This window comes from Indicator indicator, chromosome 29 (genome assembly GCF_027791375.1).
Source record: "Indicator indicator isolate 239-I01 chromosome 29, UM_Iind_1.1, whole genome shotgun sequence".
NCBI lineage: Eukaryota > Metazoa > Chordata > Aves > Piciformes > Indicatoridae > Indicator > Indicator indicator.
In genome coordinates this window covers 6,708,317-6,722,741 of record NC_072038.1, presented here as the reverse complement: position 1 = coordinate 6,722,741, position 14,425 = coordinate 6,708,317, and the positions used below count along the sequence as shown (strand labels likewise).

General features: G+C 46.2%; 1 protein-coding gene across 1 annotated transcript; it reads right to left on the bottom strand.

The window, feature by feature from the left end:
* Positions 1-653: 653 nt before the first annotated feature.
* On the bottom strand, positions 654-12,539 carry DUS1L (dihydrouridine synthase 1 like). Its single transcript, XM_054393735.1, has 13 exons — positions 12,303-12,539; positions 9,951-10,059; positions 8,984-9,034; positions 7,209-7,321; positions 6,191-6,273; positions 5,931-6,034; positions 4,853-4,997; positions 4,146-4,242; positions 3,702-3,790; positions 2,773-2,939; positions 2,329-2,366; positions 1,353-1,428; positions 654-1,084 (listed from the first exon to the last, which is right to left on the bottom strand). The coding sequence occupies exons 1-13, from the start codon at positions 12,537-12,539 to the stop codon at positions 933-935; spliced, it is 1,461 nt and encodes a 486-aa protein (XP_054249710.1). The 3' UTR covers positions 654-932.
* Positions 12,540-14,425: the final 1,886 nt, after the last annotated feature.

The window sequence follows — 14,425 nt, the reverse complement described above, 5'->3', positions numbered from 1 at the left end:
GGGGAGGGCTTGACTTCCACTTCTTCAGTCTACTAAGCAGCTGTGTACCATTGCTGGATGGGTTTTTTGGCTGCTAACATTCTTTACAGTGTACTGACCATTGGAAGGCTGCACTGACCAAAGGCCTAGGAGACACACAAAGCCCAGGGGGAAAAGGTAAAAAGTCAGGCAGGGGTCGTGGGTGTGTGAACTTGCAGCTGATTTGGACACATTTCTCACAGGCTTTATGGGGGGGTGAGGGGGAAGGAGAAAGAATGATCATGTCATTATGAGACTGTGGGCAGAGAAAGGCTCAGGGACTTGCTTCTAACTTAGCACATAAGTTCAGACACCCTTCTCTATTAAAATAGAGATTTAATTTCTCCACCCCCAACCTTTGGCTCATGGGAGCTCATGAAGCTTTATCGTACTGTATAAAACTAGTAGTTGTTAATACACAATGTGATAATAGCAACATCTTAATAGTTTTACATTCACATGTTCAAAGCACTGCTGGATTCCTTTCTGCACCGAAAATGCAGCCTGTAGACAGGTTCTGGTAGCACAGAAGTAATTGACATTGCAGGTCTTGGCCCCCCAGAAGCTGCTCCAGTCCCCCCACTAATAAAACCAGGACACAAACAGTCAATGAACATACAAGAGGCAGATCATGATGGCAGTTTAGATTGGTTGCCCCCCCAACCCCACAAAATGCAGCATTTTCAGTCTTTAAAACACAAAATGAGAAACTGAATTGCATCCTTTTTTTTATTTCAAATGCAGGACAAGTCCCTGAGTAAGCAGCTTGCTTTTACTTAAATAAAAATTTTCCAGAACTTAAAATAAACCTGTGGAACAAGTTCACACAGCTGATGGTGAGCTGGAGACAGCATGTTCTTTGGCCCAGGGAAGCAGAGGCCTGGCAGGAGCTCTTTAACTTCATTTCCAAAGCTTCACACAGTAGTGTCAGCAGCTTCCTTCAGCACAGCAGCCTCCTCCGCAGCTACATCTCCTTTCCGACTGACCTCTGGGGTCTGAATTACTCTTTGACTACTCTGCCATGAAAGGGATTTTTCATATTTGGTCTTAAAAAGTAATCCATGACCTGAAGAAGCAAGGATTGGGGGAAAAAAAACAAAACAGAAATGAGCCTGACATGACATGACTGCACTGGTAAAGAGAACAGCTCATTCCTTAGTGTCCTAGAGAATAGGTCCTCCCAGGCTGGGAATTCTGCATCCCAGCAGAGAAGAACTGCATGATAAAATTGTAGCTAGCTCTGTATGTAGATTTTAACCCACACCTGATAAAGTATTAAGGAATGACTATAGATGGAAGCTGAGATATCTGCTCAGTGACCCATAGGGACTTACCTGGGCAGTCTGCAGTCTCTTTGAATGCTCTTTTCTTACAGCAGCCTCGGCACATGTTAAACACACATTTATTGCCCTGGGTTGGGATGAAGGTGAGAAGAAGCTTGCATCAGTGAAAATGCAACTATTACTGGTTACTGTAAGCAACAGCAGCACAGCTCTGCACTTTCAGCCCCTTGGAAAACACTGAACTTGAATGTTAAGACAGGCACACCTCAGGCTAGTGAAGATGACTGAGTTGATGTCACACTGGGGAGGGGGAGCCTCAACTATCAACTGTTTGTACACAGAGGAGTAAATCCACAGAATTTCACATCCAACTTCTGCAACATCAGTGGTCTGCTGGGTGTCCTGAGCTACACAAGCAGGAGAGTGCTCTTAGCATGATGCTGGTGGTTGCAGCTGAGCTTGCTGAAGTCCTCTGCAAAGGTACTCTGTAGCACACAGTGCCTGACATGCTTGCTTCCATCTGTACCACAGCAGATACTGCCCCACCTGCAGCTTAAAATGTACCTGAGTATATATTAAAACATAATGTATGACCCTGAGGGACAGCAGCAGTTGAGTCCTGGATAGCTGACAACCTGGCTACAGTAGAGGGGGCTCTGTAGTGCTCTGGCTCACATACACTTAGTGACTGGAAGTGGGGTTTGTTGTCTGGTTTGCCTCCCTCCATCCCAATAAAAAAAATCCTTCATGTTTAGGAAGCCCTTGGTCGTTTTTTGTTTTTGTTTTCATTTCATCCCCTCTTGTCTCTTATGACAGAGCTTAGGAACATCTGATCTAGGAAAAAAACAACAAACAGGTCCAGGCACAAGATTTCAGGCTGCCTGCAACATTACAGTGATGTAAGAGCAAAACAAAAATGGGACCTAGCCCAGCTTCAATCATAGCTGCTGCACCAAGCTGTGCCAGCTGAACGTGATCTGATTTCCGTCTAATGGAAATGCTTTAATGGACACTGGCACTGCCTTACCTTTGGGTTTCCACACTGGTCACATTTTGCATATTTGGCTGGAAAAGAGAGAAAGAAAGAGAGCTGATTCCAGCAATAGTATTGTTATGTGGAAGAAGTAAATTTAAATCAGGATCACACAAAGCTTGGCACTTTTCTAGCCAGACAGTCTTTTGGAAATAAAAATAGAGCACCTCCAAGAACAGTGCAAAGGTAAAGATATTCTGATTTTTTTTTTTTTAAGTGCCTCCAATCTAAATCAAAACACTGAAAATTTTAATTCTCAAGTCAAGTGTAAGAGAGGAGGTCTGCCTGAAATGCATACAACATTTCAATTTCAATTAATGACAGCTGTAATTTACTTGGTAGTGCATTTTGATCTTAAAAAGGAAAATTATTAGTGGCAACTGATGTCAAATGTGGTATCAGTGACTCCATGCATTTATGCCAATAAATGGAACTTACGTTTTAAAGATGGATCAAAGCTTTTATTTGGATTCCTTAACTTCTTTTTTTGCTTATTCTTTGACAGAAGCTCAGAATTTCCATCTTCTTCCTCTTCCAAAGCACGTTTTCCTCGCACACATTTCTCAGTCTCACTGGTTCCATTCTCCTTGCATCTCTCCTTTGGCCTGAAACAATGAATATCAATCATCCTAAGCTGGCTGGAGGGGAGAAATAGCTTTTCCCTGAACACTATGCTGCTTTACACAAATCTGGGCAAACTGGAAACCCTTCTGTCATGGCTAAATTACAGGGAAGTGTCACTGCCCTTGGAAGTGGGACAGAAAAACTGTAGTTTTGGGTAACATTGCCAGTTAATATCAGACACTGTCAGATTTAGTGGTTGCTAAGTCAGTTTAGGTTGGCTGAATTAAGTCAGGCACCTGTTACTGCCAGGTTTTACTTAGGTATTTAGTTAAGTATTACACTTGCCATGCTCATTCTCTTCTCCAGCTCAATTTTCCCAACAGAAAGGGAACAGGGTACCCAAAAAGTCTGACTGTAGAACACAAGGAGCCTTTATAAAATACAATTTAGTTGCCACTTAGACTGCCAGTTACAAGCAGCATTAGTGTGACACATGAAGTGATGTCAGGCAGCATGTGTGTTGCACACCAAGTTCTTTTTCTGAGCTGCAGTGGAATTCTTGGAGTTTACTTTCTAGAGAGAGAAATCTGAGGAGGATCTAAAGGAGGAGATGCACACCCCAGGCAGCATCCCCACAAACAAAGCAACGACCAGGACAAAAAAAGGCAGAGTGAAAATATAATCCAAAGTCTTCAGTTATCTTCTAATGAATGTAAGCTCCTGGACCAGAACTGGGTGGCTCTGTACTGAGCATGGCTGAGAAAGATGTAGGAGAACTGTCCACATCAGAAGAGATCACTCACCCTGGTCTGATGTATGGCTGACAGACCCAGTGGAAAAAAGGCAACCCTTCTTTTGGCTTTTCTCCTTCTTTCTGATTTGCTATTTCTTCCTGCAGCACAGAGGTCCAGTCAGTTTCCCTGGAGTTCTCAGGAAATACTCCAAATAACACTTCAAGCTCTAGGGAACCACAAACTGGAATTTAAACTAACAGTTACTGATAGTTAATGTAGGCAAAACCCCTCTGCTAAGACAGGTGAACAGAAGCAGATTTGTGCCTCCTAAAGCAACTTTATCCTGTGTAAAGTTGAGGCTTGGGGAGCTGCCACTGTAGTAAAACTACCAATATCAAGGTTGGAAAGCCACAACTCCAACAAAAGGACCAACAAACATCAAGTGCATGACATACACAGTAGGTTCCCACCAAGTGCAGTGTTGTTCTGGGAGATTAGGGCCCATCTTGGTACCTGGCATCGTAGTTTCAGCTCTCTGTTGACATCTACAATGCCCTCTAGAGTCTTCACTTTTGCTAATTCATCACGCAGCTGCTGGTAAACTTGAAGCCTGAGGCACATCACAAACACAAAGTCACATTTATGCATTATTGCTAGGCTGAAGAGATCACCTAAAAATGTCTTTGTAAAAGCTTTTTATAGATTTTTTTTTCCTTGCTGCACATGCCTTGGTAGAAGCTTATCTTCTTGGAATTGCAGAGAAAAGCACACACAGCTGCTCCCCTTGGCCAAACAAACACTTGGCTCACAACCAAGGTACTCTGAGATAAGCTGATGTGAATTCACCTACAGCTTGTCAGCTGCTCCTCAGTAACTGCCCATGGCCATGCTCTGACTCCACAGTAAGTGCAGGACAGTTTGCTTCACAGCAGACCAGGGGTTAGTTAACTCAGGTTTGCCACAAGTGCAGATGGGCAACTACCACGTGGCAGCTGATGTGCTGCCTGAGCTTGTAGTAACTTGTTCACTCCCCATGCCCTGCGTCCCAGATGTGCAGTGAAGCATAAAGGCCTCAGCCCACACTCTCTACAGCAAGGTCCAGGAAAGAAAACCTGGCAGCATACTAGTTCTGACCAGACAAATCCTTGTCCAGTAAAGCCAGACACTTGCTGAGCAGGACGAGCCCTGAAAAGATGGAAGAGTTCTCTAGAGATACTCACGTGTGATGCCAGAGCTTGAAGAGATGAGCCCTAACATAAGACAAGGGACAAGGATGCTTCTGCACTATCTCCAGGTACTCCTCAGCCATCTCCCACACCAAGGGGTTTCGGCCCTCAAACAAAGCTGGGTTATGAAGATTACCTTCTAAGGAATGAAAAGAAATACTCAAACTTTCATTTCAGGACTGCAACAGAAAACAAAACCTAGGCTCTGGAGCTCGATCAGGACCGAGTGATTCTACCAGCCAGTCACAGACACATCACCCAGGTGCTCACAAAGAGGAACCCAGGGTCCACAAACTGTAGCCTGACCTCAGGAAGCTGTATCTCACTATTTCTTAATTAAGCCAAATAGCTCATATCTAATTAAAGTACATTTTGCAGAAAGAAATCCAATCTTGACACAAAGAGTAAAATCATTAATAAACAGAGAAGCCTCTGCCTTTTCTTGCCCTGTGGTTACATACTCAGACAATGGGGGTCTTACTTATGTCTGTATCCACATTCCTATGGCTTAAGTTTGCAGATACTGCTGCTCTGCTTTTCCCTGCTAGCTCCTCAAGCCTTTTGTTAACCAGTATTTCCTAGAATCCCCCAGAAAAATGTATTTCACTGCTTTAACTGTGCAGTGATAGGAAGCTTTTTTCTGCTGTCTATCCTACACCTTCTTGTAGGAAGCTATGGCAGCTCTTTCTTGTCCCATGCCAACATGAACAACCTGCAGGAACACTAATCAGTGGATGCATTTCTTGCATCAAGATCCATTCAAAAACCATTCTGTTGATTAACAGATACCAGGAAAATATTCCAAGACAAGAGGAATCCCACATACCTTTGTCAAGCAATTAGATTTGATCTGGCCACTCAGTGGTACAAGTCCAACCTAACAACTGTTACAAGTCTGAATGGTAAGAGAGGTCTGGTGCAAGAAGAGGGAGAACAGCCACTCAGCTTTCAGTCAAAGCTGTTCACCACACCAGGCTGCTGTAAGCTTTTAATAATTGCATATGGGGCTGCTAAGAGAGTAAGAAACAGTTCCTATTCTCATCTGCTGTGAGTAAAGGTTGATTGTCTTTACCTGCACTCATGACACCGTGCACCCCTGTCTTACGGATACACTCCTCCACGTCACGGAGGCACTGGATGTTTCCATTTGCAAACACAGGAATGTTCACAGCTTTTCTGTACCGGGGGATAAAACACATGCACAGAATTGAGGCTTGGGAGTCCACCCAGAAATTCTACTCCTGTCACACAAACTTGGTGCATGCTTCTGCTTAAAATCTACCCTCCCAGCCTGCAAGCAGAAATCCACCAGGGCTGGTGTTGCTCACTAACCTGACAGCTTGAATGTGCTCCCAAGATGCCACACCAGCAAGTGGTCCTTTCTGCTCTTTAGTACGGCCATGCACAGTCAGCAGCTGGAACACAAAGTTACTTTTCATCTGTCTGAACCACTGGAACAAATCCACTGACAAAAACTTCCTTCCACCCCATACACTAAATTCCTGCTGCTATTTCAACAGTGCAGGGATTTTGGTATCACAGAAAGGTATCAGCAGCTCACCTAGCATGGCATGGGCTTGGGCTTCTTTCAGCTTGTCATTGACAAGATTGTATCTTGGGAGAACCTACACATTTCCTGTTGCATTGGTTCCCATTTATGATTCACTCTGTAATCTGTGATACATTGATCAGGCTGGCTCCTCAGCAGAAAGCCTGAGCACTCTCACAAAGGCTCTAACTCCAGACTGTCTCTTCCAGTTCAACTGGGGTTAAACCCTAGAAGGCTGCCCATTTCTCCACTGGTGGTGGTCATCTGTGATACTCTATTTCCTGTAGCACTGTGGATTTCATGCATTCACACTGCCTCCTGCAGTCAGAATGTCAGACTGAAGCACAGTGAAGGATGTCACTTTGTGCAGCCATTGCAAGAGAGACTCCAAAACCATGATCATAGAATCCAAGAATGGCTTAAGCTGGGAGAGGCCTTAGAGATCATCTAATCCACCCTCCCTGCCATGGGCAGGGACACCTCTCAACTAGACCAGGTTACTCAAGGCCCCATCCAACCTGGCCTTGAATATCTCCAGGGAGGGGACATCCACAACCTCTCTGGACAATCCATTCCAGAGTCTTGCCAGCCTTGTAATGAAGAATTTCTTCCTAAAATCCAATGATGTGTTCCATTTCATACTACGGACCTGCTGTCTATGATGGCAAACACGCAACCCCTCTGCATCCCCTGTTCTCTGCCTGTAAAACATCTCCACAGTGCACCAAGGACTGGTCATCAGATGCTTCACACAGAGACTTGCATGCAGTGCCACAGTGGAGGGAGCACCTGCCTCCTCACCTGGCAGCCAGCTTTCTCCAGCATCTGTGCATACTTCACTGTCTTGGCAATCTCCGGGAACACGCGGATTTTGCAGGTGATGGGCACAGAGAGCTTCTCATTAGCCAGCAGAACTGGGGGAGGTTGAAAAGACAAGGTAAGTGGGCTCCACAAGGCTGGGTGAAGTCCCTGCTCTCCTCAAGAGCTGGTGCTGGGTGTGAAAAAGAGCCTGAGAACTTAATGCTGTGTAGTTCTCACAGCTTAACCAACCAGCAGTGCCCTCTGCAACCCTAACTGCAGGGGTTAACCAAGCAGCAGTAAACACCAAGCACAAAATCTGCATTCTAACAAGAAGGCACAAAATAGGCAGCATTTAACAGCCCTAACACTTCCACTGCATCAAACCTTCCCTTTCAAAGATCACCCCCTTCAAATCTTAATCACAGGCTCTTGTACTCCTCCTCCTCTGCCAACAACATTAACACGCGCTTGTCCACCTTCCTAGAAGAAATACTTTGCTTCTTTCCAAATTGCACCCAAACCATCATGCCAAATCCAAGAGGCTTATCAACAGAAGTAGGCTGTGGACCCATTTAAGTTGTAAATATAGATTACAGAGCCAAGGTGAAATCCAGAACATGATAAAGTCCTGTAGTCTTTACACAGTGCACTGAATCAGAAAGCTGCAAAGACAAGAGCTAACAGCCAGCCAGCAGGAAAACACCCAGCAGTGGCAGGCCTGAAATTCCCTTCTCTTCCAGAGCTCGGATGTGTAATGCAGGAATTCACCTGCTGTCTTCTAATCCAGTTTCTAGGAGCTGTAATGATAGGACTTCCTACCACCCTTTCCAAAGGGCCAGCAAGGTGTATACAGGGACCCCATCACTTTAAAGAAGGCTAGGAGAGAAGGAGGAAGAGGAAGCTTTGCCCACCTTTTATGGAATAGCCTGTTGAGGTAACTCTCTTACTAGACAGCCTGGGTTCTCATCCAACTAGATGACCTGGGTTATCTTCTCACCTTGAGACTGTTCTGATTTGCATCTTTGACTCCTAAGAAAAGTGCTCTAACAACCACATCACATGCTGGGCAGGGAAGCACTGTCCTCCCAAGTTCTCAGCAGTATCTTTGTATCAACCATCATTCGAGATTCCCTGGACTACAGAGAACACAAACAGAAGTAAGACTCTAACTTCATGGCTCAGACACTTGCTTTGAAGTGGAGGCACATTCTCAGCTCTTCACAATGACCAAAACCTTGCTTTTAAAATCAGTTCTGGATGTATTTCTAAAAAAAAATAAAAAATAGTAATACTGTTCACAACTGCTACCAAAAGTCTGAAAAATACATGTCAGAAGAGAGGCTTGCTATGGTGTGGTCAGAAAAAGTACTCTGAGCTGATCAGAACAGGGCAGTTGTGGCTTCAAGCAGAAACAGAAGTCCTGGCACCTAAGAACTTCAAAGTGAAAAAGCATGGCACTGGGAGTTCTGCTCTTTCTAGAGTTGGAGAGCCACTAAATCATCATTGGATTGGGACTGAACTGACTCACTTTCACCCAAAAGTCTGTCTCAGGTACTGCAATCTTTTAGCAGCTCTAAGCATGAGTTTGTAGTGGGATACCACCAAGTATCTTGCGGGTGCCACTGGAACACAGTAAGAGAAAAAAAACCCAAACCCCACAAGCACAACCCTCCTCAGAGAAACATGCTGCACCTCCTCTCCCCCTAAAATTGCTAACCCTCCTGACAATGAGGAGTTCATCCCATTCCCAAAGTGAAGCCTCTCTAAAGACTTACTCATTCTCTGAAGAAGATCCCACTCCTCTTGCAGAAATGCCCCATAGTGACCTACAATAAACCAGCAGATGACAGACTCTTACAGCAGGGTCAGATTCTGAAGCATGCAGCTCTCATAAATGTTCACAGACAATGATGCAGACACTCCTAAGGGTCAGAAGCACAGTAGCTGTGTCCTGCCCACACTGGAACATTTGGATCATTCTATTCCCAATGCCACCCTAGATTTACAGGGCAAACAACAAATCCCCACACCTTACTTTCATTGCTGCTCCCTAAGGCTGGTGTGTTGACACTGGTAGCTCAAAGTCCAACTTTCAGAGGTCTATACCAGGTGTTTAAAAATTCCCTTCAGGATAAAAGCTGATCATACTGAAAGACCAACTTGCCCTGTATACCACTGACCACTTCCTATTAGTCTCTGAAAGACACTTTAGAAGAGGAACGGGCAGTTACTGAGCAAACCTTCCTTCAACACCTCACCTGATCCAAAACTTTCAAATGCTGGTTCTGAAACAAGCTCCCATGGCAAGGCCTTTAAGGGATTCAGCAGCTGTTATCCTCTTTTATGCTGAAGTGAACAAACTGTGCAAGCATCAAAGAAATAGGACACTAAGTACTAAGTAATTTTAAATGCAGGTTTGCAGAATAGGGCTGTTTAAGCAACTGAAATCAGAAAGAAAATGAAGCTCTTGTTAAAAATACTTTTTTTCTGAAGGATATTCAAGACACAAGAGCTGTCACACGGGTGAAGCTGGGATTAATTACTAGTATAGCTACTTTTTGCTCTAGGTATTAGAAAGCATAACCTGTTAAAGTGGGTGCAACTAAGACTGACTTCAGCAGTACTGCAGCCACCACCACTCCATCAAATTAACCACTTTGGTCCTCTTGATATTTTACTGCCAATGTTCCTATCTGAGCCACCCCAGCTCTCTGGCTATTCAGGGTGCAGGTTTGCACATACCTCTTTTTGCAATCATTTGGGGGCAACCCAAATTTAGGTCTATGGCATCACAATAATCCTGGGCTAACAGTGCCGCTTGGACAAACACTTCAGGGTCATTGGCACAGAACTGAGAAAGATAAAAGAAAAGTGGAATAATCAGATAATAGCTTTCTCCAAGTACTGACAACATCTTATGACATAGTTATGAAGCAACTACTTGCTACAGAAACAGTTAATCTGCAGTTCATGACAGCAAGCACCATTTCTCAAAAAAACCCAAACCCAACCCAAACAAAAAATGTGACACTTACCAACTAATCCTCAACCCTCCAATGACAAAATAAGAAAGGTGAACATCCAAGAGGCAAAGAAACATTTGTAGAATATTTTATGTGTAGTAGCCAAGAATAAGAGGGAGCAGCTCTCAAAATCCCCTGTAGAACAAGCAGCTGTTGCATTTCCATACAAAAAGGTGGTGCAGAAGGTAAGAGTTGCCTGTGGTGTCTCTTGGGTCTTGAGACAATTAAAACTTTGTGGATCCTAGTGAGCACCAATGCCTCCAAAATGAACTCAGGTTGGAGTGGAATGTTACACAGACACACTGGGCTGTTAGACAAATGCTCAGTCTCAAATATAATTAACCTTACATTTAAAGCCCAGTGCAAAAATCAACTTATTAAGAACAATCAGGCTAATTTGAAACTGCTTTTTTGAGGACAGAGCCAGACTACTCTTCTAATTTATGCTTTCAAACAGATTACAAAACCCAGTGCCATCACATCTTTAACTAATGCAGATCTAAACTCAAACAGGTGAGCAGAAGGTGTTACTTAAGCCCTACAGCACTATATAAATTATGGCTGACACCACCTAAACCCACAAAAGCCATTTGTTTTCTCTGAGATGACTGACACAACGAAAAGCCTCCAACAAAACCACACTGGTGAGGATTTTTACCTAGTAGATAAAGCCCAGATTTCAGGCTGGGCTCAGATGTCCTCTTGCCTAATCCATTTCCAAGAGTTTGTGACCACAACCTAAGCCTGCCCAGAAACACTGCAGAACTCAGTAAGATTTGCTGCACTGGGTCAATCCAAAGATTAATCGTGTTAGTTCTGTACCTTATGACCAACAGTGGCCAGTAGGAAGGACACAGCAAGCCCACAGTAACTGCCACTCTTCAGGCAGGCTGGCCCAGAACACACCGCTGCCTGAGCTGAAGGCCTGTGCTCAAAATACAGCTTCCTAAGACTGTTCACAATTTTGCCACCTGTATTTTTCTGTGCCTCCCATGGGGAAAAATGAGGCTATGCAAAGCTGTACTGAGACCTAAGATTCACCTCATCCTGCTCTGATAACAGTCAACAATGTCTAGTGAACAGCAGCAGCTGGAAAGTGTCTTCAAGGACTCTGGAAGCAGGAGTGGTGTTTGCTGTACCTCACAGCCCCCAGGAGTTTTCCTTTATTTACTTTCTAAACTCATGTAATCTTTCAGCATATGCCATGGGAATGAATTTTGCTGGGTTTAACTGTCACCATTCTTACTAACACTTGTTTCCATTTTCAAGCTAGTCATACTTTCACATATCTCTCCCATTTCTCTTCTTGGTTAGGGTCTGAGGGTCTTCCAGGGTGAAGAGTCCTCATCCATTTAACTGCTCCACACATGGAAATCAGCCCATTCCTCTGCTCATGCTAACAGTCCTTCCCTGCATTATTCTTCAGCTCTCCAGGACCCTCTCCCTCTTTGGGATGGAGCACCTGAAACTCCCATGGTACTCAATAAGCAGAAGCAACAGTAACTTAGGAGTGTGTCCTTTCCTCTTTGCATCCTTTTTCTGTGGCTAACCACTGACCTTATGGTTTCAGAGAACTACTCAAAAACCTGCAATCCTTCCTGAGTGGGATCAGCTCTATCTCTAAAAACGAGATGCAGAGGACTGAAACCCCGTGAGAAGCCTAAAGCTCCAGGCCCCCATGGTTAAGACACCCAAATCCTCTTTGCTAGACATGGGATAAGCAGAAAAGCACAGATATCATGAGCAGTATTCAGGTAAAGAAAATGAGATTTCTGTCACCTTATACAACAACCACTCCAAAATCGGGGTGAGATTGAGTAGCTTGACCTCGGGTGCGTTTGGGGAGCATCTGGATTTGTTATCCCAAAGGGGTGGCTGAGGGATCATTGGACAATGCTGACTTGCTCCTGTAGCGTTACCCAAGAGCACCTGGCAGGGAGCCCCGCTCCTTACCACCGCTCCCAGTGCCGAGGCTGACTAGGCAGCCGTCGCCGCCCCGGGAGCAGGGCGGGCGGGCCAGGGGTGGAGGGGCGCCGGTGGCGTTTGCCGGCGGGCCGCTGGCGGAACTCACCTGCACGATGAGCGGGCGGTCCTCGGGGCAGGCCTCGCCGTAGAGGTTCTCGCGGCGGTAGTTGGCGTCTCTGAGGAAGACTTGGGCGTGCAGCATCGGCGTGTAGCACAGCTGGGCACCGTGGCGGCGGCTCAGCAGCCTCCAGGCCAGCTCACTCTGGTCCACCATGGGCGCCACCACATAGTGGGCGCTCCGCAGCGTCTCCCTCCAGAAGGCCTCTCCGCGCAGCTTCGGCATCTCCCGCCTGCCTTCCCGCCCGGGCAGCGCTGCGCCGGCTGCCGCCCCGCACCGCCGTACCAGGGCTCGCAGCCGCCGCCTGAGGCCCGAAGGCGGGCACGATCGCTGAGCCCTGGCAGGGCACGGCGGCGGCCGGACGGTGCCACCGCCATCCCGCTCCGGCCGGCTCGGCGGTGCAGCTGCGCCTCATCCCCTCCGGAAACGGCGGCGCTGACAGCAGGGCCCGCGCGCGAAACGCTCCGGGTCGGGGCAGGGCTGGCGTGTGAGGGGACCGGACCGCGCTCCCCGTCGGGCACTGTCTAGGACTCTGCGGGTCCCTTCCGCGGCGCCTGAAACTCCCGCACTGACCTCGATCCGAGGCTGTGTTGTACCTATTCCCCTTAGGTGAGGGGCGGCTGCCAGCACGACAGACACGGGCGGCCTCCCCGCCAGCAAACGCACAACGTGTCGCGGCGTGGAGCTGCCCCGCTGCCGGAAACCCGCACAGGAAGCCGCAGCCGTCGGCCGTGGCTGTCAGCCGCCCGCAAGAGCCTTTCGCAGCGCGGCCTGTGCAGCAGCAGCAGCCCCCGGCCTGCCCGTGTCCCTGCTCCCGCGGTGGCCGGCAGCGCACACCCCTCCCGCACCCCCTTAAGTCCCAAGGTGTACTTTTGGTTTTGTGCTTTGGCCTCTATCCCCAAGAGATGCCAAGGGGAAGTGCTTATTGATCCCTAAGCAAGGGGGCCCTACTGATCCTTGGTCTCGGATGATGAAGGCAGAGGTGGAAATGATCCACCTGGACGAACCAAAATAACAACAGATGAAAGAAACCCTTTCATTCTGCAGCACTTTGTAAAGCTACTGACCACCACCAGCATGAGCACAGTGGAAGAGTTGCCAGAACCTTCCAGAACATTGACAATGCTGCATCTTTGCACGTCAAAACATCCATGTAACTTAAAGCATAGGGCTTTAGATGTCTTTTTTTCTTCAAAAGGGAAAAAAATGTTAATTATATGCAACCTGAAAGCACCAGACACTAAGCAGAGCTCAGTAAGCTGTTAGAGACCTTTGTCCACTGACAACCTTCCCAGTTCGAGATCACTGTCAAAGCCTACATCTCTCCTTCTTCACAATCTTCCAGCACTTAATAGACTATGCTGCAAGAAATTCCTAAGCTTCAAGCTCCTTTGATTCTTTTCTTCCATTTTCCATTGCCCTCCAAGAGGCTAATACAACCAGTTCGGCTATTTTAAATCCACACCCTTCCCAACCCTTCCATACCACTCCCATTTCCTCTTATGCAGCTGCTCCAGGGTTATTTTCTTTCTTTTGACCCTGATTTGCTGGCAAGGTGTCTGATCTTCAAGGTGTTTCTTAACTAATTGCACTGGAAGCAATTAGGAGGAAGCACCTCATTTCTTTATCACTATTCTATCTCAAATATTTATTTTTTTAACATCTTAGTACCAGAGAGCTTCTCTACTTGTGCTGCTCAAAGTCACCAGTTCCATTAAACTGTGGCTTCATGCATTTTTTTCAGTCTTTGCCAAGAAAGGTGTGCTTCTTTTCCCTCAGGAAGGTGGCACAATGTAAAAGGGAAATAGTTTAAATGCTGATCACCCCTGTGAAGGCTGCATTGCAGATTTAAAGTATACTGCCCACCATTGTAGAATAGCAATGCGACTTTGTGAGCCTAATTAAGTTTATAAAGGGCAACAAGGAACTGTGGTTATCAAGTCTAAAGACTAGCATGTTGGAGAGAACACTGGGAGAAGCTAGGTGAAAAGGATGGAAAGCCAGTATCAGCTGACAAGGGATTCCCACTTGTTTTAGACAGAAGGGTAGAGATAAAGGACTTTGCTTTTGCCCCCGTCTTCTCAGAACAAGCAACCACAGCATGATTTTGC